This window comes from Delphinapterus leucas, chromosome 1 (genome assembly GCF_059928025.1).
Source record: "Delphinapterus leucas isolate spDelLeu-1000000601 "Yukka" chromosome 1, BTC_Dleu_Yukka2, whole genome shotgun sequence".
Classification (NCBI taxonomy): Eukaryota; Metazoa; Chordata; class Mammalia; order Artiodactyla; family Monodontidae; genus Delphinapterus; species Delphinapterus leucas.
In genome coordinates, this window is record NC_143129.1 from 182976086 (window position 1) to 183003072 (window position 26987).

The 26987-nt window shown below is 45.8% G+C and overlaps 1 protein-coding gene across 2 annotated transcripts; it reads right to left on the reverse strand.

Moving 5' to 3' along the window:
* Nucleotides 1-304: 304 nt before the first annotated feature.
* RBP7 (retinol binding protein 7) lies at nucleotides 305-26987 on the reverse strand. Of its 2 annotated transcripts, none has more exons than XM_022598576.3 (4): nucleotides 26531-26987; nucleotides 15306-15484; nucleotides 15085-15186; nucleotides 305-8313 (listed from the first exon to the last, which is right to left on the reverse strand). In XM_022598576.3, exons 1-4 carry the CDS (start codon nucleotides 26601-26603, stop codon nucleotides 8263-8265), a joined length of 405 nt encoding a protein of 134 aa, XP_022454284.2. In that variant the 5' UTR covers nucleotides 26604-26987; the 3' UTR covers nucleotides 305-8262. The 2 variants fall into 2 exon arrangements, with proteins under 2 accessions (XP_022454284.2, XP_089757935.1); XM_089901809.1 differs by lacking the exon at nucleotides 26531-26987 and adding an exon at nucleotides 25752-26524.

The window sequence follows — 26987 nt, forward strand, 5'->3', positions numbered from 1 at the left end:
CTATATAGTAGAACCTTGTTCTTTATCCATTCTATATATAATAGTTTACAATCTGCTAATCCCAAACTCCCAATCCATCCCTCCTCCACACCCTTCCCTCAGGGCAACCACAAGTCCTTTCTATGTCTGGACTCACTCCCTTTCTTTTTTTAAAATTAATTAATTAAATTTTGGCTTCCTTGCTGCGAGCAAGTGGGCTTTCTCCAGTTGTGGCAAGCGGGGGCTACTCTTCGTTGCGGTGTGCAGGCTTCTAATTGCAGTGGCTTCTCTTTGCTACAGAGCACAGACCTTACGCGTGCGCGCGCGCGCGCGCGCATGCGCGCAGGCTTAAGTAGTTGTGGTGTGTGGGCTCAGTAGTTGTGCCTCCCGGGCTCTAGAGCGCAGGCTCAGTAGTTGCGGTGCATGGGCTTAGTTGCTCCGCGGCATGTGGGATCTTCCCAGACCAGGACTCACACCCACGTCCCCTGCATTGGCAGGCGGATTCTTAACCACTGCGCTACCAGGGAAGTCCCTCCCTTTCTTAATTGGGTTATCAAACAATTCAAGAAACTATTCATTACACTTATGTAAAATTTATCCTTATAATGAACTACTGCTTTGGGTATGACCTTTAAAAAAATTTTTTTTTTTACAATTCACTGCTTAATGTTAGAATCATTTATATGGAATTTATCATTGACTTTTTATGACTTTTGTTTCATATTTTCAGGACCTAGTACCACTTGGTGAACCTCTCCAAATGTCTGCTGACTTGAATCCAATCTAAGCAATTGTGATAAAATGCATCTAATAGTTAACTATAGTAAATCACCATGAAGATGGCCTCTTGCATTTTAAAATGACAGAGGGATACTTTGCATATCATATTTTCTCACTTGTTTTACGGAACCGTGCCAAAATGTCTTTCCAAACTGCAATTAAAGCAGTGAGGCATAATTAAAAATATATATTTGGTCTTTGTCTTTGATTCCTGGCACAGAGGTCCAAAAACTCTTGGAGTTTCCTGAGTGATAGGAGTGTCTTTGTCATTCATAAGGGGCGACTGCAGATCACGCTTGAGTTTGTCCTAATGAGACAGCTTAGGGTGTTCCCCCCTCCAAATAGCCTCAGAATGGGGACTGGTCACCAGAAAGACCAAGCACTTTATTAGAAGGTGGGAACCCTCTGTCCAGCCTACCAGCCTCCGGGAGAAGAAGGGGGACTGGAGATTGAGTTCTATAAAGACCTTTGAACAATGAGGCTCAGGAGAGCTTCCAAATTGGTGAACACATCAAGACGTTGGGAGGGTGGAGCACCCAGAGAGGACATGGAAACTCCGTTTCCCCCCACCCTTGCGTTATGCAGCTCTTCCTTTCGCTGTCCCTGAATTGTATCCTTTATGATAAACCAGTAACAGGAAGTAAAGCTCTGTGAGTCATTCCAACAAATTATTGAACTTGAGGGAACTGTCATGGGAACGCAGAAGGCCACTTACTGTACAACTCGATTTATATAAAAAAATCCAGAATAGGCCATTCCATAGGGATAGAAAGTAGATTAATGGTTTCCAGGGGCTGTGGGGAAAGGGTTGACTGCTAATGGGTAAGGGGTTTCCATCTGAGGTCATAAAAAAGTTCCAGAATTAGACAGTGGTGATGGTTATACAACACTGTGAGTGTACTTACGGCCATTGAATTGTACATTTTAAAATAGTTCAAGTGGTAAACTTTGTTATGTGTAAATTACCACAATTTAAAAAAATGCACCCATTAGGATGGCTATTATCAAAAAGCCAGAAAATACATGTTGGTAAGAATGTGGAGAAATTGGAACCCTTGTGCAATTTGGTGAAATGGCACAGTTGCTGTGGTACACAGTTGGCAGTTCCTCAAAAAGTTAAACACAGGATTACCACGTGACCCAGAAATTCCACTTGCGTATATACTCAAAAGAGTTGAAAGCAGGGACTCGAATGGATATTTGTACACCTGTGTCCACAGCAGCATTATTCACAATAGCCAAAAGGTGGAAGCAACTCAAATGTCCATTGCCAGATGAATGGATACACAAAATGTGGTCCATCCATACAATACAATGGAGTATTAGCCTTTAAAGGGAATGAAATTCTAACACAGGCTACAGCGTGGATGAACCCTGAAGACGTATGCTGCGTAAAATTTGCCACACTCAAAAGGACAAATATACGATTCCACACAGGTGAACAGTCAAATTCATAGAAACAGGAGGTAGAATGGAGGTTGCCACCGGCTGGGAGGAAGAGGAATGGAGAGTTGTTTCATGGGGACAGAGTTTCCGTTTGGGAAGATGAAGAAGTTCTGGAGATGCATGGTGGTGATGGCTGTACAACAATGTGGCTGTACTTAATGCCGCTGAACTGCACTCTTAAAAATGGTTAAAATGGGGCTTCCCTGGTGGCGCAGTGGTTGGGGGTCCACCTGCCGATGCAGGGGACGCGGGTTCGTGCCCCGGTCTGGGAGGATCCCACGTGCCGCGGAGCGGCTGCGCCGGTGAGCCATAGCCGCTGAGCCTGCGCGTCCAGAGCCTGTGCTCCGCAACGGGAGAGGCCACAGCAGTGAGAGGCCCACGCACCAATAAATTAAAAAAATAAAATAAAATTTTAAAAAAGGGTTAAAATGGTCAATTTTATGTTATGTATAGTTTACCATAATTTTTTTTAAACATCTTTATTGGGGTATAATTGCTTTACAATGGTGTGTTAGTTTCTGCTTTATAACAAAGTGAATCAGTTATACATATACATATGTTCCCATATGTCTTCCCTCTTGCGTCTCCCTCCCTCCCACTCTCCCTATCCCACCCCTCCAGGCTGTCACAAAGCACCGAGCTAATATCCCTGTGCCTTGCGGCTGCTTCCCCCTAGCTATCTACCTTACTACGTTGGTTAGTGTGTATATGTCCATGACTCTCTCTCGCCCTGTCAAAGCTCACCCTTCCCCCTCCCCATATCCTCAAGTCCGTTCTCCAGTAGGTCTGCGTCTTTATTCCCGTCTTACCCCTAGGTTCTTCATGATACCATAATTTTTTAAAAACACTAAAAACTAAAAAAAGAAAGAAAAGGAGAGAAAAGAAAAGAAAAAGAAAGGAAAAGAAAAAGAGCAAGGGCCCTCCTTTTTTCCCCAGAGGGCCCCGCGAGAAGAGGATGCAAGGTTTGTCCAGAAGGGGGCGCGTCGGGTCCCCGTGCTCCTCCGCAGCATCCGGGGCTACCCAAGAGGGGTCACTCCACCCCAACTTCCCTTAACTTCAAATCTGGGGCAGGGTGTGGCGGGGGGCGGCGGTGACGCGGGGGCGGGGTTCCCCTCTTTCCCGGGCTATCCGGCCCCTTCCCCGTGTTTGGGTGGCGCAGACGGTGCCCCTCTGAAGCACGCGCCACTCCCTGGAAAGCTCCTGTCTTTCCAGAAGGCTTCCTCTGCTTCCTAGGCTGGCAGAGCTCGCGTCCGGAGGAATCCCCTATTTTATTCTATTTCATCTATTTCATTGCTGCTCTCACAGGATGGCCAGCAATAACTTTGGGGAACAAACAGCCTGAGCGCGTCACCCTCCCACACATCAGGCTCCTGCAGCGCGCGCAGCGCGCTCCGCGTGGACACGGCTACCCGCCCCTTCCTCCCAGGGACGCGTAGCAGCTGCTCCCAGAGCCGCCCAGAAAAATCCGCATAGCCCTCCCCCGGTGGACGTCTCCTGATTGAAACAAAAACTCTGTCGTGGAGGCTAGTTTCTGAACTCTTCACAACTGGAGCCAAAATAGCACCATGGGCAGCTGTATACCAGTCTTTTCCTTGGAGAATGAGAAGAATTTTAATTTCTAACGCTTAAAACTTTTAATAAAATGCCTGAAGAAACAGACATCTGCAGGGGTAATGGGATGAAGGTTCAAACTAAAACCACTCCTATCTTGATTTGGTAGGTTGCCTAAGTGGGGAATGTTTTTTAAAAAGAAATGTTTCCTAGACATAAGGTGAGAGGAAGGAGGAGAAAACAAGGAGAAACGCAGAGAACCAGGGGCTTCCCCGGTGGTGTAGTGGTTAAGAACCCACCTGCCAATGCAGGGGACACGGGTTGGAGCCCTGGTCTGGGAAGATCCCACATGCTGTGGAGCAACTAAGGCCGCGTGCCACAACTACTGAGCCCGCGTGCCACAACTACTGAAGCCCATGCACCCAGAGCTTGTGCTCCGAAACAAGAGAAGCCACCGCGATGAGAAGCCTGAGCACTGCAAGGAAGAGTGGCCCCCGCTCACTACAACTAGAGAAGCCCTGCGGGCGGCAACAAAGACCCAATGCAGACAAAGAAAATTAGAAAAAAAAAAAAGGAAAAAAAGGCAGAGAACTACTGCTTATTACTTGTTGTGGCTTTAAGTCAAGTTATATAAGGGAGGAATGGAGGAGAGCCAGCCATTCTGGAGCTGGTGCACCTGCAGGTGGAAGTAGACAGGTTCACGGCTTTGCTAAGAGTGATGCTCTTCTCCTGTGACCTGAGAGTCTCCTAACTTGGTTCGAAGAACTGAATAGATACATAAATAAATAAATGCTCTATACCCTGAACTGAAGTGGATAGTTCCAGGTACTGCTGAGCAGCGGTCTAGCAGATAAGATTGCTCAAAGTCCCCTGGCTCTGCGAAAGGCCAACCTCATCTCGTCCCACTCTCAGCCCTGCTCCAGCTGCCTCCTGGCTGCACCTCCAGAACGTCAGACATCCTTTCACTTCAGGCCCTTTGCACTGGTCCTCTTGCCCCCCAGCTCTCCACAAAGCTTATTTCCTTGTTTTATGACTCTGACTAAATATCACACTTTCCTGAGATTTTTCGTAACCATCTTGCTTAAAAGGGCACCAGCAACATCCTGTTTTCTCTATTCCCCTTCCCTATATATATTTTTTTTTGATAGCACTTACCACTGTATGTTTAACATATATATTATCTATCTCCTCCCTTTGGTTCATGAAGGGAACAATTTTTCACTTTTTTCACTGCTAAATTCCAGGAATTAGCATGGTCCTGGGGAAAGCAGGTCCTTCATGTTTGTTTTCTTTTTTGTTTTGTTTTGTTTTTTGGCTTCACTGCACCGCCTGTGGGATCTTACTTCCCAGACCAGGGACTGAACCCAGGGCCACGGCAGTGAAAGTGCCGAGTCCTAACCCACTGGACAGCCAGAGAAGTCCCCCCATATTTGGATAAATTAATAAATGCCGATAAAACTTTGCCTTCCCACTGCAGCCTATTGTCTCAAATTGCCCCAAAGCAATGCTGTTATGTTAGGAGATTTCTAAAAAGGGGTCGTCTCACAGCCCACAGCCTCCAATTTGGGTTACTCACTACATAATTCTCAAATCTGACTGGGTTTGCAACCTCAGCCAATCCACCTACTGCCTGATTCTATCCTGAAACAATCTTGTGTTCTTTCTTTTTGGTGGGATCACAATATCTAATTGGATCAACAACTGTTTCCTGACTTCATTTGACTCCAAAGTCATCACTTTTAAGGTCAAACTAATAACTTGGTTTCTGTTATTTATGTCGACTGAAAAAAAAGAAAGCACAGCCTAAAAGCTGAGAATTATGTTTTATTCAGCAGACTTACTGGGGACTTAAGCCCAGGAGCCAGCCTCTCAGATAGCTCCAAAGACGTAAGGGAGGAGCCGGAATATATGAGTTTTTGCAACAAAAACCAGGTAGTCAGAACATCAAAAGATTACTGTTAAAGAAAAAAACCAGGGTCTTCCCTGACGGTCCAGTGGTAAAGAATCTGCCTTCCAATGCAGGGGATGCAGGTTCGAGCCCTGGTCCGGGAAGATCCCACATGCCACAGGGCAACTAAGCCCGTGCGCTGCAACTACTCAGCCTGCATGCCTCCAACTACAGAGCCCACACTCCAGAGCCGGTGCACCACAACTAGAGAAGCCCGAGTGCCACAAAGAAGAGCTCGAGTGCTGCAACTAAGACCTAATGCAGTCAAAAAATAAATAAAAATAGGGCTTCCCTGGTGGCGCAGTGGTTGAGAGTCCGCCTGCCGATGCGGGGGACACGGGTTCGTGCCCCGGTCTGGGAGGATCCCACATGCCGCGGAGCGGCTGGGCCCGTGAGCCATGGCCGCTGGGCCTGCGCGTCCAGAGCCTGTGCTCCGCAACGGGAGAGGCCACAACAGTGAGAGGCCTGCATACCGCAAACAAACAAACAAACAAACAAAAATATATATATATAAAAATAAAAAAGAAATTAAAAAATAAAAAAAAATAAATAAATACGAAAAACAAAACAGACATCTCAAGTTAATGAATTTAGCACTTTTCTATGTATGGGAAGATGCAAGAGTCTGGGCCCATTGAAATAATTCCTTTGATATGCACCTTAGCTATCTAAGGCCAGTATCCTATTTTTCTCCATCCTGGGTCCCCTGAGGGTGCAAAGTTGGAGGCTGCCGCAGTGGCTGGTGGCTTGATGGCTGCAACATTCTTGGTTTAGTGATATGGCAGGCCACATTTTTTGTCCACACTTAAAACAAGAGCTATACCTGATACTCACACTTTAACTTCCTATAGATTTCTGACATCACCAGCAGATGGTAAGCTCCTACAGGCACAGACCTTTCCTCTGCTGTTGTCCACGGAATCCCTAAAGCCCAGCTTAGAGCCTAGCACGTGGTGAGTACTCAGTGGCCATGAGTCCTTCCCTGACTTGCCTTATCATCTGGCATAGACTCTATGGTCCATAAATTCCATCCATCTCGCCAAGTTGCTCCCCTCCAAGACTCCCTGAAACTATCACCACGTCCCTTCTGCTTCTCACTGTCTGTACCCCTTCGCCTCTGCTGGTTCCAAAACGCTTCGCATGCTGCTTTAGTACCAGTTGTGCTGCTAAACCATCCTCACCAGGATGGCAAAATCCTGCACCTCGCCTTATGGATAACTTGGGCATCTCAGAGAGCACTGAACCCTCCCTCAAACCTGAACGTTTCCTTCCTTTGCTTTCCTGATGCCTCCCTGTTTTTCCCGCCCCTCTGGTCCTGGGGCTGTGGGGTTTGTACCTCGGGCTTCTCTCTTCTCACTTTAAAGATAATGTCCCAGACAGTCTCATCCATATGTGTAGTTTATATGCTCGACAACTTGTGCGTGTCTCCAGACCCATCTATCCATTGTCTCCTGGCAGCCTGGCTTTCACCCGGCACAGGCACCTCAGAATCTGAAGTTCTGACTCCACTTCCTTCTTCTGCTTGTGTTACCTTCTTTCTGATGGGCCTCACCCTTCCTATAGCAGCCTGAAACAAAAGAGAGCACCTCCCTTGATTCTTCCCCCTGCCAGCATCCCTAGACCTCATCCATCACCTTGGGCTATAGATTCTGCCTCCTTAATAATTGGTTACTTCTCTCCAGTCCCAGGAGTCCTTTTCCCGTATTTGAGACCTGGGCTCCAGGTGATCCTGAATGACGTCACCTCACACTGTGATTTCCACCAGGCTTTCCAAACTGCCTCCTGATTTGCATCCCCCAGCCACAATCTTTCATCCCTCTGCATTCAGAGTTACTCCTCTGAGCCAACCTAATTGTGCATATCTGCTTAATACCTGTCACCATCTTCCTATTACCTTGGGGACAAAAATCTCACCTCTTCACCCTAGCATTCAAGATTCTTCATGGTAGGGCCCCTGACTGTCATGTCAGTTTCGCCTGCCGTCTCTCCCCCACCACCCCACCCAATGCACCACCCTAAGTTGCAGCTATAGCAATCTTTTCAGTTCTTCAAACATCCCTCCAACTTCTGCCTAGAATGCTTCCTGCTTACCTATGCTTCAGGTCCCAGCTTAAGGATCACCTCCAGAAATACCCCAGACCCCTGCCACCACTTGCCCATCCCCAGATGTCAGGTTTGCCCCTCCTGAGCTCTCACAGCTGCCTATACTTCTCACCACTGTTCAGACTGTTTGTTTCCTCCATTTTCCTCAGTAGACCTGGAAGACGGGAATTAAAACTTGTTCATTGGTGTATCAGTGGTGTGCCTAGAAGGCTTCCAAATATTTCTGAAAATAAGGATATGCTAAATTTAGAAGGAAAACATCATACTCATTGGACAGGTTTATTGAAGCTGAGAAGTTTTCTCACAATCCAAATGGCTTCTGGTACAGGATGTGTGACACCTTTCTGACCACAAGGCCCCATCCACCAAGCCAGGACAGATCAACACCTGTTTATTCTGGAATATAATTCAGCATTAAGCCACCGCCACATGTAGACTCTGCGGCTGGATACAGATCAAGCTCTCTGGAACGTCTGTTTGCACACTTGGCCTTCACAGAACAGTTCCTAGGGGCAGGGAGGAAGGGAAGACGAAAGAAGATGAGTTGGCATGTGGTCTATTACCATTAGTCACAACACTTCTGACACCAGGTACGTGGTGTCTTTTCCAATCCCATGTCTCCAACCCTCTGACGCCAAACTGGATGGTCAAGAATTTTTCTTTTTTTAAAGTTTCACTTTTACTTGTATCTTTCTTTCTCTTTTTAAAAAAATATTTATTTATTTAGTTGCACCAGGTCTTAGTTGCGGCAGGCAGGCTCCTTAGTTGCAGCATGTGGGCTCCTTAGTTGTGGCATGCATGTGGGATCTAGTTCCCTGACCAGGGATCGAACCCAGGCCCACTGCACTGGGAGTGCGGAGTGTTATCCACTGCTGGAATGGCCAAGAATTTAATTCAGTTCTGACACTGAGGACCAGAGCTAGTGCAGACCCCACAGGTCAAGGGCTTAGTCTCATGAGATTGCCCTTATTTCAGACATCAGTCACAAGTCCCAGGCCACATATACTTCCAACCGAACAACTGTAAATGAGGGATTCCCACAACCCCCTCCCCTCAGGTTCAACACTTTGCTAGAATGGCTCACAGAAACACTCTTTACTTGTACTTACAGGTTTATTGTAAAGGATGCAACTCAGGAAGAGCCAAACGGAAGAGATGCATAGGACAAGGTATCGCCGGGGGGCGGGGTGGGGGGTGGGGCGTTTGGCAGGGCGGGCAGAGCTCCAGGAGGGCTACCCTTCCAGCACTTCTATGTCTTTACCAATCAGGAAGCTCTCTGAACCCCCTTATGTAGGGGTTTTATGGAGGTTTCATTACACAGGTATGATAGCTTAAATCACTGGTCATTGGTCATTAACTTAATCTCCAGATCCTCTTCCCTCACCCAAGCTCAGGGGCTGTGCTGAGAGTTCCAGCTTTCTAATCCGGCCTTGATCTTTCTTGGGACCAGCCCCCATCCTGAAGCTATCGAGGGTCCCCAGCCACCAGTCAGCTCATTGGCACACAGAAGACACTCTCATAACTCTGAGATTCCAGGGGTTTTAGGAACCAGGTACAAAGACCAAATATTTATTTATGTATGTATGTTTGTATGTATGCATACTCTATTTCTTTTGAATTTTTGAATTTTATCTTATTTATTTTTTTATACATCAGGTTCTTATTAGTTATCCATTTTACACATATTAGTGTATACATGTCAATCCCAATCTCCCAATTCATCACCCCCACCCCTGCCACTTTCCCCCTTTGGTGTCCATACGTTTGTTCTCTACATCTGTGCCTCAATTTCTGCCCTGCAAACCGGTTCATCTGTACCATTTTTCTAGGTTCCACATATATGATTTAATGTATGATATTTGTCTTTCTCTTTCTGCTTTACTTCACTCTGTATGACAGTCTCTAGATCCATCCATGTCTCTACAAATGACCCAATTTCGTTCCTTTTTATGGCTGAGTAATATTCCATTGTATATATGTGCCACATCCATTCATCTGTCGATGGGCATTTAGGTTGCTTCCATGACCTGGCTATTGTAAATAGTGCTGCAATGAACATTGGGGTGCATGTGTCTTTTTGAATTATAGTTTCTCTGGGTGTATGCCAGTAGTGGGATTGCTGGGTCATATGGTAATTCTGTTTTTAGTTTTTTAACTAAAAATACTCCATACTGTTCTCCACAGTGGCTGTATCAATTTACATTCCCACCAACAGTGAAACAGGGTTCCCTTTTCTCCACACCCTCTCCAGCATTTGTTGTTTGTAGATTTTCTGATGATGCCCATTCTAACTGGTGTGAGGTGATACCTCATTGTAGTTTGGATTTGCATTTCTCTAATGATTAGTGACGTTGAGCATCTTTTCATGTGCTTCTTGGCCACCTGTATGTCTTCTTTGGAGAAATGTCTATTTAGGTCTTCTGCCAATTTTCTGATTGGGTTGTCTTGTTTAATACTGAGCTGCATGAGCTGTTTATATATTTTGGAGATTAATCCTTTGTCCGTTGATTCATTTGCAAATATTTTCTCCCATTCTGAGGGTTGTCTTTTTGTCTTGTTTGTAGTTTCCTTTGCTTTGCAAAAGCTTTGAAGTTTCATTAGGTCCCATTCGTTTATTTTTGTTTTTATTTCCATTATTCTAGGAGGTGTATCAAAAAAGATCTTGCTGTGATTTATGTCAAGGAGTGTTCTTCCTATGTCTTCCACTAAGAGTTTTATAGTGTCTGGTCTTACATTTAGGTCTCTAATCTATTTGGAGTTCATTTTTGTGTATGGTGTTAGGGAGTGTTCTAATTTCATTCTTTTACATGTAGCTGTCCAGTTTTCCCAACACCACTTATTGAAGAGACTGTCTTTTCTCCACTGTATATCTTCACCTCCTTTTTCATAGATTAATTGACCATAGGTGTGTGGGTTTATCTCTGGGCTTTCTATCCTGTTCCATATATCTATATTTCTGTTTTTGTGCCAGTACCATATTGTCTTGATTACTGTAGCTTTGTAGTATAGTCTGAAGTCAGGGAGTCTGATTCCTCCAGCTCCGTTTTTTCCCCTCAAGACCCCTTTGGCTATTTGGGGTCTTTTGTGTCTCCATACAAATTTTAAGATTTTTTGTTCTAGTTCTGTAAAAAATGCCACTGGTAATTTGATAGGGATTGCATTGAATCTGTAGATTGCTTTGGGTAGTATAGTCATTTGCACAATATTGACTCTTCCATTCCAAGAACATGGTATATCTCTCCATCTGTTTGTGTCATCTTTGAGTTCTTTCATCAGTGTCTTATAGTTTTCTGAGTACAGGTCTTTTACCTCCTTAGGTAGGTTTATTCCTAGGTATTTTATTCTTTTTGTTGCAGTGGTGAATGGGATTGTTCAAATATTTATTTTTATTGTATCACAGCTTGTAAGAATCATCCCAAGAGTATCCTTAGAGCAAGGGTCCTTCTATCCTCTGCTTCGGCAGAGTTCTTGGCTATGCCAAAGAAGGATGCATGCAATTTGAACATTACTTCTTACAGCCAACTAATCTGAATCCTCAAACAAATTTGTGTTTTCTTTGTAGTTTCATGCTACATTTTTGTGATGGCAAGTTTCTTAACTTTGTTTTTATTGCCAGAAGAGTGCGAGATTTGTCAATCTAAGAATCAAAATATCTTCAATGTCTTTGTAATCAAAGACTCCCCAGACTCTCAAATACGACCCATATCCAACTTTAAGATGAGTGCTCTCATTTTGTTTTCATGGATCTCACCTAGATTTCACATGTATGTTGAGACTTAAAAAAACAGAGTTGGAAGCACACATTCTTGTCAGACTTAGATTTGAATCTCTACTCTGCAACCTTGGGGAATTTCTAAATCTCAGTCTCTTCATTTGTAAATGGGAAAAATAGTGTCCCTTCCACAGGACTGTCTTGAAGACTAAGTGAGAAAATGCACTCAAAGGATTTAGCTAAGTAATCACACGCAAAATCATCACTCAAAAACTGTAAGCCAGGGCTTCCCTGGGGCACAGTGGTTAAGAAACCGCCTGCCAATGCAGGGGACATGGGCTCGAGCCCTGGTCTGGGAAGATCCCACATGCCGCAGAGCAACCAAGCCCGTTCGCCACAACTACTGAGCCTGCGCTCTACAGCCCACGAGCCACAACTGCTGAGCCCAGATGCCACAGCTACTGAAGCCCGTGCGCCTAGAACCCATGCTCCACAACAAGAAAAGCCACGGCAGCAAGAAGCCTGCGCACCACAACAAAGAGTAGTTGCTCACTGCAACTGGAGAAAGCCCGTGCGCAGCAATGAAGACCCAATGCAGCCACAAATAAATAAATAAATAAATAAATAATTTTTTAAAAAAAAATGTAAGCCATTGTAACATACCTGTATGGCAGGAAGAAATTCTCATTTTAAAAGCCATAATTAAGCCTTTATGTACAATTTTATACCCTCTAGATTATATTGAGAAATTATTGATTAGGTTGAGCTATAATTTGTATGGTTTTTAAGTGCTGGTGGCATAAGAAATTGATATACCCTTTTGGAAGCGAGTAAGGCAACAAAGTAGCAGGAGGCAATGATGTCTCTGACAACACTGATCCTCTCTGTGAATTCTTCCCAAGGGAATAAATCCATGCACGCAAAAAATTCTGTTTATGTGAATTTAAGAAATAGCTGAGGGCTTCCCTGGTGGCGCAGTGGTTGAGACGTCGCCTACCGATGCAGGGGACGCAGGTTCATGCCCCGGTCTGGGAAGATCCCACATGCCGTGGAGCGGCTGGGCCCGTGCACCATGGCCGCTGAGCCTGCACGTCCGGAGCCTGTGCTCCGCAACGGGAGAGGCCACAACAGTGAGGGGCTCGCATACCGCAAAAAAAAAAAAAAAAAAAAGAAATAGCTAAAAACACCCTGAAATATTCCTGGACATTGAAATTAAGAAAATGTTTTAATAATATGAGAGTTCATGAACCTGATGGAATACTATGCAGCCAGTTTGCTACGTTATTATATGTATTCAATTTATACATGATGAATTCAATAGGGAAATTATTTAGAAACCTGGAATATGTTTTTCTATTGAATGAAAAGGAAGAATATTCTAACAGACTGGATGGTAAGATACCAAACTGAAAACAGTGAGTTGGGATGATAGGATTGCTGGTCATGGTTTCCTGTTTAGCATTTTCTTTAATAATCTCATCAAAAATAAGAACACTCAACAAGAAAATACAAACAACCCAATCAAAATAATGGGCAGAAGACCTAAATATACATTTCTCCAAAGAAGACATACAAATGGCCAATAGGCACATGAAAAGATGCTCAACATCGCTAATTATTAGAGAAATGCAAATCAAAACTACAATGAGGTACCAGCTCACACCACTCAGAATGACAAGCATTAGAAAGTCTATACTGGAGAACGGACTTGAGGATATGGGGAGGGGGAAGGGTGAGCTGTGACAGGGCGAGAGAGAGTCATGGACATATACACACTAATAAACGTAAGGTAGATAGCTAGTGGGAAGCAGCCGCATGGCACAGGGATATTGGCTCGGTGTTTTGTGACAGCCTGGAGGGGTGGGATAGGGAGGGTGGGAGGGAGGGAGACGCAAGAGGGAAGACATATGGGAACATATGTATATGTATAACTGATTCACTTTGTTATAAAGCAGAAACTAACACACCATTGTAAAGCAATTATACCCCAACAAAGATGTTAAAAAAAAAAAAGTCTAAAAATAACATATGCTGGAGAGGATGTGGAGAAAAGGGAGCCCTCCTACACTGTTGGTGGGAATGTCAATTGGTGCAGCCACTATGGAGAACAGTATGCAGGTTCCTTAAAAAAAGTAAAAATAGAATTGCCATATGACTCAGCAATCCCACTACTGGGCATGTACCCAGAGAAAACCATAATTCAAAAAGACACATGCACCCCAATGTTCACTGCAGCACTGTTTACAATAGCCAGGTCATGGAAGCAACCTAAATGCGCATCGACAGATGAATGGATAAAGAAGGTGTGGTACATATATACAATGGAATATTACTCAGCCATGAAAAGGAACGATATTGGGTCATTTGTAGAGACGTGGATGGGCCTAGAGACTGTGAAGCAAGTGAGAAAGAGAAAAACAAATATATATTAACGCATATATGTGGAATCTAGAAAAATGGTACAGTTGAACTGGTTTGCAAGGCAGAAATAGAGACACAGATGTAGAGAACAAATGTATGGACACCAAGGGGGGAAAGCAGGGGTGGGGGTGGGGTGAAATGAATTGGGAGATTGGGATTGACATGTATACACACTAATATGTATAAAATAGATAATAAGAACCTGCTGTATAAAAATAATAATAATAATAAATTAATAAATACAAAAAAAAAGAATTACCATATGATCCAGCAATCCCACTCCTGAGCATATACCCAGACAAAACTCTAATTCAAAAAGACACAGGCACCCCTATGTTCACAGCAGCATTTCTTACAATAGCCAAGACATGGAAACAATCTGAATGTCCATTGACAGATGAATGGATAAAGAAGATATGATACACACACACACACACACACACACACACACACACACACGATGGAATACTACTCAGCCATAAAAAAGAAAATAATGCCATTTGCAGTAACATGGATGCAACTAGAGATTATCATACTACGTGAAGTAAGTCAGACAGAGAAAAACAAATATCATATGACATCACTCATGTGGAATCTAAAATATGACACAAATGAACCTATTTATGAAGCACAGACTCACAGACATAGAGACCAGACTTGTGGTTGCCAAGGGTGGGGGAGGGAAGGGATGGACTGGGAGTTTGGGGTTAGTAGATGCAAACTATTACATATAGAATGGATGGACCACAAGGTCCTACTGTATGGCACAGGGAACTATACTCAATGTCCTGGGATAAACCATAATAGAAAAGAATATAAAAAAGAATATAGGGCTTCCCTGGTGGCACAGTAGTTGAGAGTCTCCTACCGATGCAGGGGACACAGGTTCGTGACCTGGTCTGGGAAGATCCCACATGCGGCGGAGCGGCTGGGCCCATGAGCCATGGCCGATGAGCCTGCGCGTCCGGAGGCTGTGCTCCGCAACGGGAGAGGCCACAACAGTGAGAGGCCCGCGTACCGCAAAAAAAATTAAAAAAAAAAAAAAAAAATATATATATATAACTGAGTCACTTTGCTGTACAGCAGAAATTAACACATTGTAAATCAACTATATTTTAAAAAAAGAACAAAACAGGGCAAGTACCAGGTGGAGTTGGTCCCCTTCAATCCAATGGGTCCAGCCTCTGTTCTTCTTTTGCCCCTTCTGCACACACATGAGTCTGTCATTGTCCCAGATGACCAAGCTCTGCATGAGGGATGGGAGAAAATACTGGTTTGCTCTAGCAACATCCTCAGGTATTACTAGGGAGGGTGCCAAGGTAACCTTGCAAAACTAACAGCCTATGTCATTACTTTAATTTTTACCTTGCATTTTCTGTCATCCAGGCCTTTGTTATCCTCAACAAATTCTTCTCCAACTTTAAATTTCACAAGGTGGCTCCTGAAGCTGCTGTTCGTGTGGATGGTAAAAGCATCCCCATTCTGCTCAATCACTTTCTGTGGTTTCAGAAGCCTGGCTATCTTACGCGTGGCAAAGTCAATATCTTAAAAATAATTTTTTAGAAAGAAAAGAAGACATTTCAACATTTCCTTGAGATGCAAAGGCTAAGAATTTGGCAGCCGTCCTCAAAATCATTGCATTTGATGGCTAGTCTTGCTTTGACAACTTCAGCGTCGTTTCCTGACAAAATTGGATCTACAGGGTCAGCTATCCTGGCAAATCTCCTTCCGGAGGCTGATTAAAAATCTTGAACAGCTTTCAGGGAAAGTTCATTTGGCTGGCTGTGCGTTAGGTGATGGACCTGAAGCTGGGCATGGCAGAGACAGTTCTGGGAATCCCCTCAGAGGTTGACAAGAGGACGAGGAAGCCAAGGGGACTGGGCTCAGGCCCCAATCCAGCCTCAGTCACAGATACCTTTTTCTGCTTTATACATTTACACTTCCAATTAAGACAGCATTTGAACAGTTTCCGAACACAGGGGAAAAAAACAAAACAAAACAAAGCACCTCTAACAAAAAAGAAAAACAAACAGGGAATTCCCTGGCAGTCCAGTGGTTAGGACTCGGCGTTTTTACTGCCAAGAGCCTGGGTTCAATCCCTGGTCGGGGAACTAAGATCCTGCAAGCTGTGTGGTGCAGCCAAACAAAAACTTAATAATTTAAATTTTTTTTTAATTTTAAAAATTAAAACAAGAAAAAAATTAAAATGAAAAAAGAGGAAATAAAGCACCTCAAAAAACATTGTAATCATGCAAATACTACTATACATTGAGAAATCTTTAATAAGCTTTAAAAGAGTCACACACCAAAACATGGAACACTGAGACGATCAGCATTTTGGTATAGACAGCTCCCATTAAGTGGCTATCAACCCATTATGTACTAGAGGTAAGGGTTGCTGTTTTATTTTATTTATTTATTTTTAACATCTTTATTGGAGTATAATTGTTTTACAATGGTGTGTTAGTTTCTGCTTTATAACAAAGTGAATCAGCTATTCATATACATATATCCCCAAATCTCCTCCCTCTTGTGTCTCCCTCCCACTCTCCCTATCCCACCCCTCTAGGTGGTCACAAAGCACCGAGCTGATCTCCCTGTGCTATGCGGCTGCCTCCCACTAGCTATCTATTTTACATTTGGTAGTGTATGTATGTCAGTGCCACTCTCTCACTTCATCCCAGCTAGGGGCAGGACAGGAATAAAGACGCAGATGTAGAGAATGGACTTGTGGGTTGCTATTTTAAATAGGGAAGCCAAGTGCCATTCCAGCCAGAGCTGAGGGAGATGACAAAGTGAGCTGTAAGCTGTGCAGATTTGGGGGGAAAGAAGTGTAAGACAGAGGTCACAAGGATACCAGGAAGGGCGTGCCAGATGGTCTCAGGAACACCCAGGAGCCTGGGGTGGCTGGAACAGAATGAGGGAGATTGAGGAGGAGGAGGGGACCTAGAGATGAGATGTGAGGGGACAGTAAGGACAATAGGGCTTCAACCCAGAGCAAGATGGAGTCAGCTGGTAGCCACTGGAACGTTTAGAGCAGGTGACACATTGTGACATGATCAGGCAGCCACAGCTGTCTGCTGGCTCGTCACCCTGGACAATTCTATGAGTCACAGGGCATGGTTCTCCTATTTAGGGACTGTCCTATTATGTAGAATAAAGTTTTAGGAATCTTCATTGCAGAGATTTACATACCTCATTGCAGGTAGCTTGGTCCCAGAGTTGACCCCTGTTTTAATTTGTTTGCCTAACAGATTCGGTTTTTCCTGACACGACTGCCACTTGGGGTTAGCTGTGCTTCTCGGGGCCAGGTGCCTCATACTTCCATTTCCAGCCTAGAAAACGTGGCCAAGCCCTGAGTAGGGGTCATTCAGCATCTCATTAGCCCCCACCCATTCTTTTGTCTTCTTAAAAATTTTTTCTCTTTCTTTGGCCTCACCATGTGGCTTGCGGGATCCTGGTTCTGTGAACAGGGATTGAACCTGGGCAGTGACTGCGTGGAGTCCTAACCAGTGGACTGCCAAGGAATTCCCAGTCCCACCCATTTCTAAGCTCAATGATAGTATAAATGTTTTAGAATGAAATAATGCCATTTGCAGCAACACGGATGGACCTAGAGATTATCATACTAAGTGAAATAAGTCAGAAAGAGAAAGACAAATACCATATAATATCACTTATATGTGGAATCTAAAATATAAATATCTACGAAACAGAAACAGACTTACAGACATAGACTCACACCCCTCTTGTGGCTGGCAAGAGGGGTGGAGTGGGGGAGGGAAGGATTGGGAGTTTGGGATTAGCAGATGCAAACTATTATATATAGGATGGATCAACAACAAGGTCCTACTGTATAGCACAGGGAACTATAGTCAATAACCTGTGATAAACCATAATGGAAAAGAATATGAAAAATACATACGTATAACTCAATCACTGTTTTACAGCAGAAATCAACACAACATTGTAAATCAACTATACTTCAATAAAAATTTTTTTTAGTTTTTTTAACATAGAACTCAAGTTTTTAGCAAGAAATGCAAATGATCCAGTCTTTACTTGTTTTCAGCAATGTTTAAACATTGAGGCTAAACCCTTAAAATATTTATCTGATTATTAAAATGACCAAGCCAAATTTAAAATAGTTATCACTGACTTTCCTTAAACCCTATTCTGTATGTGGAAGAAAAACAAACAACAGGGCTTCCCTAGTGGCACAGTGGTTAAGAATCCGCCTGCCAATGCAGGGGACATGGGTTCGAGCCCTGGTCCGGGAAGATCCCACATGCCGCAGAGCAACTAAACCCGTGCGCCACAACTACTGAGCCCGTGCTCTAGAGCCTGTGAGCCACAACTACTGAGACTGCGCTCTAGAGCCCGCGAGCCACAGCTACTGAGCCTGCATGCCACAAGTACTGAAGCCCACCCGCCTGGAGCTCATGCTCCACAAGAGAAGCCATTGCAATGAAAAGCCCGCGCACCTCAACAAAGAGTAGCCCCCACTCACCGCAACTAGAGAAAGCCTGCGTGCAGCAACGAAGACCCAACACAGCCAAAAATAAATAAATTAAAACAAATAAACAAACAAAAAAAGGCAAACAAACAAGAATCCAAACTTTAGATAATTACTTTACATCAGTTATGCTTTTACCATCAGTGAGATGATTTGTTGCTAGTAAATTTATAATTAGTACTACTGTTACTGAAAGCTCGGCCTCTCTGCGCACCGGCGCCTAATCAAATCCAGGAGACAGAGTTTTGGGTTAAGTAGAAAAGGAGAGCTTTATTGCTTTGCCAGGCAAAGGGACACACAGCGGGCTTTGGCCTCAAAAAACTGTGTGTCCCAACCCCAGAGGATTTGATGAAGGGTTTTATAACAGTGGTTCAAAGGCGAGGAAGTCTCTGACAAGATTAGGGTGTGAGCAGGGCTTACACTTCCTTAACCTCATCTCATGTGGTCATCTCATTTTAATGAGCTTCCCTGGTCCCTTTAATCTTGCCTCAGGTGGTTTCTTGGCTGCAACTTCTTGATTAGCAACTGTTTGAAATCCACCCTTTGGAACTCAGGGAAGGTCATGGAGGCTGGAGTCTTGCCTGTAAGAAATGGTAGACAGGGACCTCCCAGGTGGCGCAGTGGAATCCACCTGCCAACGCAGGGGACACGGGTTCGAGCCCTGGTCCGGGAAGATCCCACATGCCGCGGAGCAGCTAAGCCCGTGCGCCACAACTACTGAGCCTCCGTGCTGCAACTACTGAAGCCCACCTGCCTAGAGCTCATGCTCCACAAGAGAAGCCACTGCAGTGAGAATCCCGCGTACTTCAAAGAAGAGTAGCCCCCGCTCACCACAACTAGAGAAAGCCCGCACGCAGCAACGAAGACCCAACAGAGCCAAAAATAAATAAATAAATAAATTTTTAAAACCGGTGGACAGGGACTTCCCTGGTGGTCCAGTGGTTAAGAACCTACCTTCCAATGCAGGGTACTCGGGTTTGATTCCTGGTTGGGGAAATAAGATCCCACATGCTGTGGGGCATCTAAGCCCCCACACAACAACTAGAAAGGAGCCCGCACGCCGCCACTAGAGAAGCCTGTGCCACAACAAAAGATCCTGCGTGCCGCAACTAAGACCCGACACAGCCAAATAAATAAATAAATATTTTCTAAAAAGAAGAAGAAATGGTGGACAAAAGAAGGCCTCCGTGCGCAGGCCGCACTCGGTTTCACTACCACATTGTAAGATTGTCACTTAACAGATTTGCAGTTGCAAGGCTGGCCTTTTTAAAGATCAAAATTTAAATTAGCTTAAGTTCTGGTCATTTTCTGCCAGGTCTACACTTACCATGACCTCAGTGGCCAAATGGCTTTAGTGGTCATAAGGCTTCTGTCCAGGTCAAACCATGCTTTTCCACACCATTAGATTTTTAAGTAGGAAACAAGACATTCCAGCAGGAGGAGGAAACAATCTAAAGGATGCACATCCTATTATAAGGATGTGTGTGAGCATACACATTTTAGGGCAGGATCTCAAAGAGGCCAACACAAACATTTACTTTTCTAAACTTCATCTGTTCACATTAACCCTTCATCCCAAAGCCACTTCTAATCTTGAGGCAATGTGGGTCTTGGAGCCAAGAGATACTGGCTTTAAATCCAGTTTACATGGTGACCTTGGACAAGCTGGTAACATCCCTGCCTTCTCATGTTCATGAGATTAAAGGGGAGTCCAGACAAGATGGTCAAGCCCTTGCAGGCATTAGCACAGCATTCTTTCCTGCCTAGAGCTTCACACCTTCGGTCTTTCTTTGCTATTGTGGGGTCCACCAAGAACTCCCAAATCCAGAGCTAGCTCCTCCAGTCTTTAGAACCCAAGCAAACTTTCTTCAATTTCCAAAGGACAAATTGCCTTTCTTCTCCCTGCAATTTGGCAGAAGCTAGGAAAGCGCAGTATCAGAGCCATGTTGGGGAGTTGCAGGATCAGCCTTAGCCAGAAAGGAGTAATTTTCCCCCTCAAAAGAGATGCTGGGGGACTTCCCTGGTGGCGCAGTGGTTAAGAATCTGCCTGCCAATGCAGGGGACACGGGTTCGAGCCCTGGTCCGGATAGATCCCACATGCCGCAGAGCAACTAAGCCCATGAGCCACAACTACTCACATCTAGAGTAAGCTTGCACTCTAGAGTTCGTGAGCCACAACTACTGAGCCCGCATGCCACAACCACTGAAGCCCGCGTGCCTGGAGCCCGTGCTCCGCAACAATAGAAGCCACCGCAATGAGAAGACTGCGCACCACAACGAAGAGTAGCCCCTGCTCGCCGCAACTAGAGAAAGCCCGTGTGCAGCAACAAAGACCAAGTGCAGCCAAAAATAAATAAATAGATACATTTATAAAAAAAAACAACCATAAACATTTTTAAAGGGAGAATCATTTGGGGAGGGGGTCAGAGTCTTTGCTCTCTTCCACTGTGTGCAGACTTTCAGGGTGGTGTTCTAGGAATCTTGTGCTCAGTCTGAAGTTACCATCATCCACCTGGGTGGAGACCTTGGTTCCCGCATAAGAACTCAAGCATAAGAACTCTGAGATGCTCATCACTGAATGTTCTTTATCAGATTGTTATGTATATTCCTTGAGGAGGAACAAGGATCCTGCCCCAAGGCTGCACTGTTGTTTCTTGACTGCTCCTCCTTTGTTTCTGCACTCCCTACTTTCCCTGATAAGCAACTTGAATCTTATCTTTGGAACTCAGGGAAGGTCAAGGAAACTGAATGAAGCCTACTTCCTACAAATAAGAAAGGAGGGACACAGAAAGGATTTGTACCCATGAGGGCCCCACAGGATTCTACTCAGTTTCAGAATCACCGAAGAATCTGGTTGAACGCAGATACTGATTCCATAGATCCAGGATCTGGGATGAGGCACAAGTGTCTGCATTCTAAGGAGTTCTGCTGGTCCTTGAGTAACAAGACCCTACAATCATCTGGATCTGGGCCCCTACTTTGCCCAGGAGAAATGCATTGACCCTGGAGTCTATGTTTTTACATGTGGAAGGCAGAAGAGAGTTTGCCACACAAATAGCCATGTGTGCCAAATCATTTTCTTCCCAGGCTTTTGGCAACTGGCAATAGGTTTTAGGCTGATTTCAGCTATTGTATAAAATGCTAATGTAAGCAGATAGGTTAGGGGGTCCCCACCCAGAGAAAGAGAACCAGGCATGGCTTTCTTGACATAAGAGAAACCATTTTTGGCCTTGCCATTTTTATTTTTTTGGTGTTGCCTTTTATTTTTATTTTATTTTAGTTTAGTTTTTGGCCATGCTGTGCGGTATGTGGGGTCTTAGTTCCCCAGGGATTGAACCCACGCCCCCTGCATTGGAAGCACAGAGTCTTAATCGCTGGACCGCCAGGGAAGTCCCATGGCCTAGCCATTTTGTGATCTAAGCCTGGCCATAATGAGTGCCCTTGAGCAGGTCTTAGTAATGCAGGAACAAAGGAAAAGCCGTCAAGAAAAAATAGTTCAGCAATAAAACAGAGTCCTACTTCTGTAAGCAGCTATTTTGCCCCTTTCCTGCTTGCCTATTTTTGTTCCCCTTAAACCTTAATTGTGACAATGACATCACAAGGTAACATTTAACCTAACTCCTGACTTATGCTCTACTAAATGTCCACAATGCCTTGCCTAACCTGTTGATTCTTTCCGTAGATTAAAAGAAGTAGGAATGAAGAATTAAGTAAAGAATGACTAGTTTTCTACCCCCAGCAACTCCCTGAGCAAATTTACAGGCAGACCACACAGGCAAAATAGCATCCAAAGGGAGATCAGGAGAAGTCAGCAGGTTTGCAAGCAATGGAAAAATGACGAAGAATCTGACCTCCTACCTTAATAATTAACTGAGATTTTTTTCCCCCTTTTTCCCTTTAAAAACTTTCATGGCTGAGCATAATCTTTGGAGTTGCTTTTGGGACATGAGTCCAACTTCTCCCCAGATTGCCAGCTTTTCTGATTAAAGCGACTTCCCTTTCTACCAACACTTGCCTCTTTAGTATTGGCTTTTGAGCAGGAGAAGCTGAACCTGAGTTTGGTAACAATTCCTCCTCAAGGAATATACAGAACAATCTGATACAGTCTTAGTTCCACAGGAACTAAGGCCCCCACCCAGGTGGAGTATATGATGGTGTTGACCCTCCTGAGTTGAATCAACTAAAGCTTGGACTCTGCCCAATTCTATGCTGAATTCTCCTCTGCTCAAACCCCTTCATGAATATGCACGTACCCTTAGCTTAAAACTTCACCAATTTTGCTATTCAGGGAGACACTGCTTTGGGAAAGATCCACAGTGTTGTCCTTACTTGCTGCAAGAAATAATAAGTCCTTTCTTCTCCTGATCTTTGGCTTGGTTGTGTCTTTTGGCTGGACACCCACCAAGAGGTGAACCCAGATTTCAGGTAACACTAAGAGATCCCTTGGTTTGTATTTTAGACACTTTAGAATATCAAATCTGATCCAACCACCTCTAACAGATGGGGAATCTAAATGAACTCAGAGGTTATATGACTTTGATTCTATTACCAACAATCACTGGCTAGTTATCTGGGTTTCCAGTTTGGTGGTCTGTTATACTAAGTAGCCTCTACTCCAGCATCCTTAGCACACTTATATTTCTTTTGGGAAACAGACTGCAAGTAACAGTTCATGTGTTGTCTGGATCTAGTAGTATCTTTCTGGAACCTGGACCAAATGTAAAAAAAGGAGTAGTGAGGCAGGATATTGACTCAATACTCTATGGCTTAATCCTCTGTGAAATGGGTTGGATGATAAATGAATATAGCTAATGTAAATAAATAGCCTCTGTTGGCCTCTAGGATCTAATACAGTGGCAGATAATTGATAAGCTTCTAATGAAATCACGAAAAAGAAAGTATCCAACAAGGGGTCATAGCAGAGCGTAAAGAAAAGCAAGACAGTATTGGGGACAGGTGAAGGATTCCATGAATACACATTTGAAAAACACTAATTACAACACTCAGAAGGCTCCTTTGCGATACGTGACAGGCTTAACAAAAGATGTCTTCGCACACTTGAAATGTTGACCCTGACTCCATTCCCTGTTTTCTTCTCTAAGAAGTTTGCTCTAAAAGCCATGGAGGGCCTTCCCTGGTGGTCCAGTGGTAAAGAACCCACCTTCCAATGCTGGGGACGTGGGTCGATCCCTGGTCGGTGAACTAAGATCCCACATGCCACGAGGCAACTAAGCCACAGGCCGCAACTACTGAGTTGGCGCGCCTCAGCGTGAGAGCCTCCCTGCTGCAAACTACAAAGCCCAGGCCCTCTGGAGCCTGTGCGCCACAACTAGAGAGAAGCCTGTGTGCTGCAACAAAGAGCCCGCACCACAATGAAAGATCCCGCGTGCTGCAACTGACCCAATGCAGCCAAATAAATAAATAAATAAACGCCAGCCATGGAAATGGTTAAAGAGAAAGAGCATAGCAAGGCAAAATTCAAAGCCATCCCCTGATCTTTAGCACGTTATCCTCCGTAAAAAAGCCAGATGCTAGCCAGAGAAACCAGGGGAGAAAGCACTTATGGTCACATGTCGCCACTAATTTGGGGGTGAGGAGATAAGTACATTATCAGGATTTACTGCCTTTGGGAAAAGTCATCATTAATTCCTTCTTATGAATGGGAAAGAGAGGAAATGAGATTCAGGTGAAGGTAGAATATGCCACCCTCAAACGTGCCACTTTGTCATACTGACTGTTTTGAAATGAAGATGATTGGGAAGAAGATAGAAGAAAAACTCTCTGCCCTTCCCCCAGAAGCAGGACATAATTGTGTAAATGTGTCCCCCCTCTCTCTGTACCAGGTCGGACAGAAGTTAGGGAGACAACACTAGATTCCTATCAGCCTAGAGATGGCATCAGATTTTACATAATAGACTTTACTAACTAGCTCTCATTTTCCATTAGTTCCTCCATGTATTTAATCTTCCCACAATTTGCCACCCCTAGAAAGTCAAAGCCCTTTTCTTTGTCTTGTCACTCTTTGCTGAGATGCCACATAACCAAGTTCTAACCACTCTGAGATGCTCATCACTGAATGTTCCTGTGTGTTTTCACCATGCATGTGCTAACAAACTTCCCTTTGTTCGTGTCTTGTTACTCTTTTTTAAAATAATTAATTAATTAATTTTTGGCTGCATTGGGTCTTCGTTGCAGTGCTCATGCTTCTCACTGTGGTGGCTTCTCTTGTTGTGGAGCATGGGCTCTAGGTGCATGGGTTTTAGTAGTTGTGGCACGTGGGCTTCAGTAGTTGTGGCTCGCGGGCTCTAGAGCTCAGGCTCAGTAGTTGTGGCGCACGGGTTTAGCTGCTCCACGGCTTGTGGGATCTTCCTGGACTAGGGCTCGCACCCATCTCCCCTGCATTGGCAGGTGGATTCTTAACCACTGGGCCACCAGGGAAGTCCCTACTCTGTCTTTTTTAGTCTAATTAACAGGGCTCCAGCCAATGAACCTAAGATGGGTAGAGGAAAAATACTTTTTCCTTGCCTATGAGGCTTTGTGTCAGTATGAATCAGATTTAGCTTGAGAAGTTCCAGACTTCCCTACTTAGTGTGAGAAAGGGAGGGGAGAATCTTACCATAGGCTGGGAGATCTTAAAAACACACAGGAGCCTCAGAACCGTACGTTTCAAAGTGGTTAAAATGGCCGATTTTATGTTATATTTATTTTAGCACAATTAAAAGAAAAAATAAAATGGATCCCCCTGCTCTCAGTTTACAGATGGGGAAACTGAGGCCCAGGTCAGATAATGAGGAGGCGGAGCCAGAGCAGCCCCCAGGCCCCTAGACTCCCAGCAACTCTGGCCCAACTGTCAATAGCGCCACTGATGGGCGTCATTTAGGCGAAAGTGCTTGGCACAGAGTAGGTGCTCAGAACTACCAAGTCTGAAGAGTTAAACTAAGGGCAGGACGAACTAAGAATCGGCACGGAAGGGAGGCGTTCTACAGTCCCGGCAGGAAATAAACTCTTGAGGCCCCGCCGGCCCCCTACGCACCCTGGAGGCCCCCGCGTTCCCTTCCCTCCGCGTCTAGAGCGCCGGAGCCCAAGCCGGGCAGGGGGCAGTGGAAGCGACGCCCCCCAGACGGCCACCCACAGTCCTCCCGGCTGGAATTGGGCCCCGGGGTAGTGGGGGACGGGGTAGTGGCCTCTGAGGGATTTGGGTTTCTTGACCCTCCTCAAGCCCTCGAGGGAAGGAGAAGCCAGAAAATTGAAGATTTCAAACGTAGCTCCCGAACTCCACCGGGCACCAGAGTCACCTGGGGGCGCGGGCGCGGCCGGAGACCGGCTGGGGAAGGTCCTCTGGGGCCCGGGAATCCGCGTCCCGAACCAGCTCCAGGTGATGCTGATGCGGCCGGCCGGGACCTCGCCGGGACGGCCGCTGGGCTCGGGGAATCCCAGAGCCGCCGCCCGGAGCCTCGCGTTCAAGCGGCTGCGCAGCGAGGTTCTCTCGGGAGGGGCTTCGGGCCGGGGCGCCCCCTCACCCGGGTGGACCCCCATCGTGCCCCCGAGCCTCCCAGCGAGGTGGGCCCATGCCACCCTTGCCCCCTCCTGCTTGGAAGTCCGCGATAGGACAGGAGCCTCGGCCGCGGGGTAGAGACGCACGGGGCACCGGCGGACACACAGAAGGACAGGCAGAGAGACTCGCGGACGGGGGAGAAAGAAGGACGGGGAACGGGTGGGCGGACGGGGGACAGGAGGAAGGACGGGAGGGACCGGGACATGGGCAGACGGGTGGGGGGGCAAGGGGATGGGAGAGACCGAAGGATAGGGGGACAGGCAGACCGACTGGAGGACTGGCAGACGAACGGGGGTGGGAGTCCGACGGTCAGACGGACGGACAGCGAGACGGAGGATGGACGGGGGTGGGGAAGCGGGGTAACCGGCGGATCCTCAGGCAGACGGGGGGACGGAAGGACGGACGGACGAGGGTGAGGGGAGACAGGGAGACTGACCTACAGGACAGCCCGGCCTCCTCCGCCCTGACCCGGACGCGCGGCCGGAGCCCGAGGCCCCCGGACGGCCCCCCCGGCCCTACCTAGGGCCAGCATGTAGCCATCCAAGTTGTCGCTGCTCAGCAGGTTCCAGGTGCCGCTGAGGTCGGCGGGCATGGCGGGCCTGGGGGCGGCACTGGCGGTGGGCGGTGGGGACTCGGGAGGTAAATGTGTGGCCGGGGAGGCGGGACCGGGGCGGGACCGCCGCCGGGAGGAGCTGTGCGGGGAGCAGCGAGCACAGGCCTCCGGGAAGCCCGCCCCACTCTTAGCCACGCGCTCCTGGATTTCTGCTACCTCCCTTTTGGAGGTAGCTCAGTTTTCCTTTGGGCTTCCTCCTCTCTGCTTTAACTCCAAACCGTGATCACAGCCACACTGTTTTCTCTGCCTACACGTTACTAACCAAGGGATCTCCTTCAAAGGCATGGCATTGATTACTGTGTCAGCTGCAAATAATATACCAATAAATCCAACTCCAGTGGTCTCAATAAATAGGGGGTTATT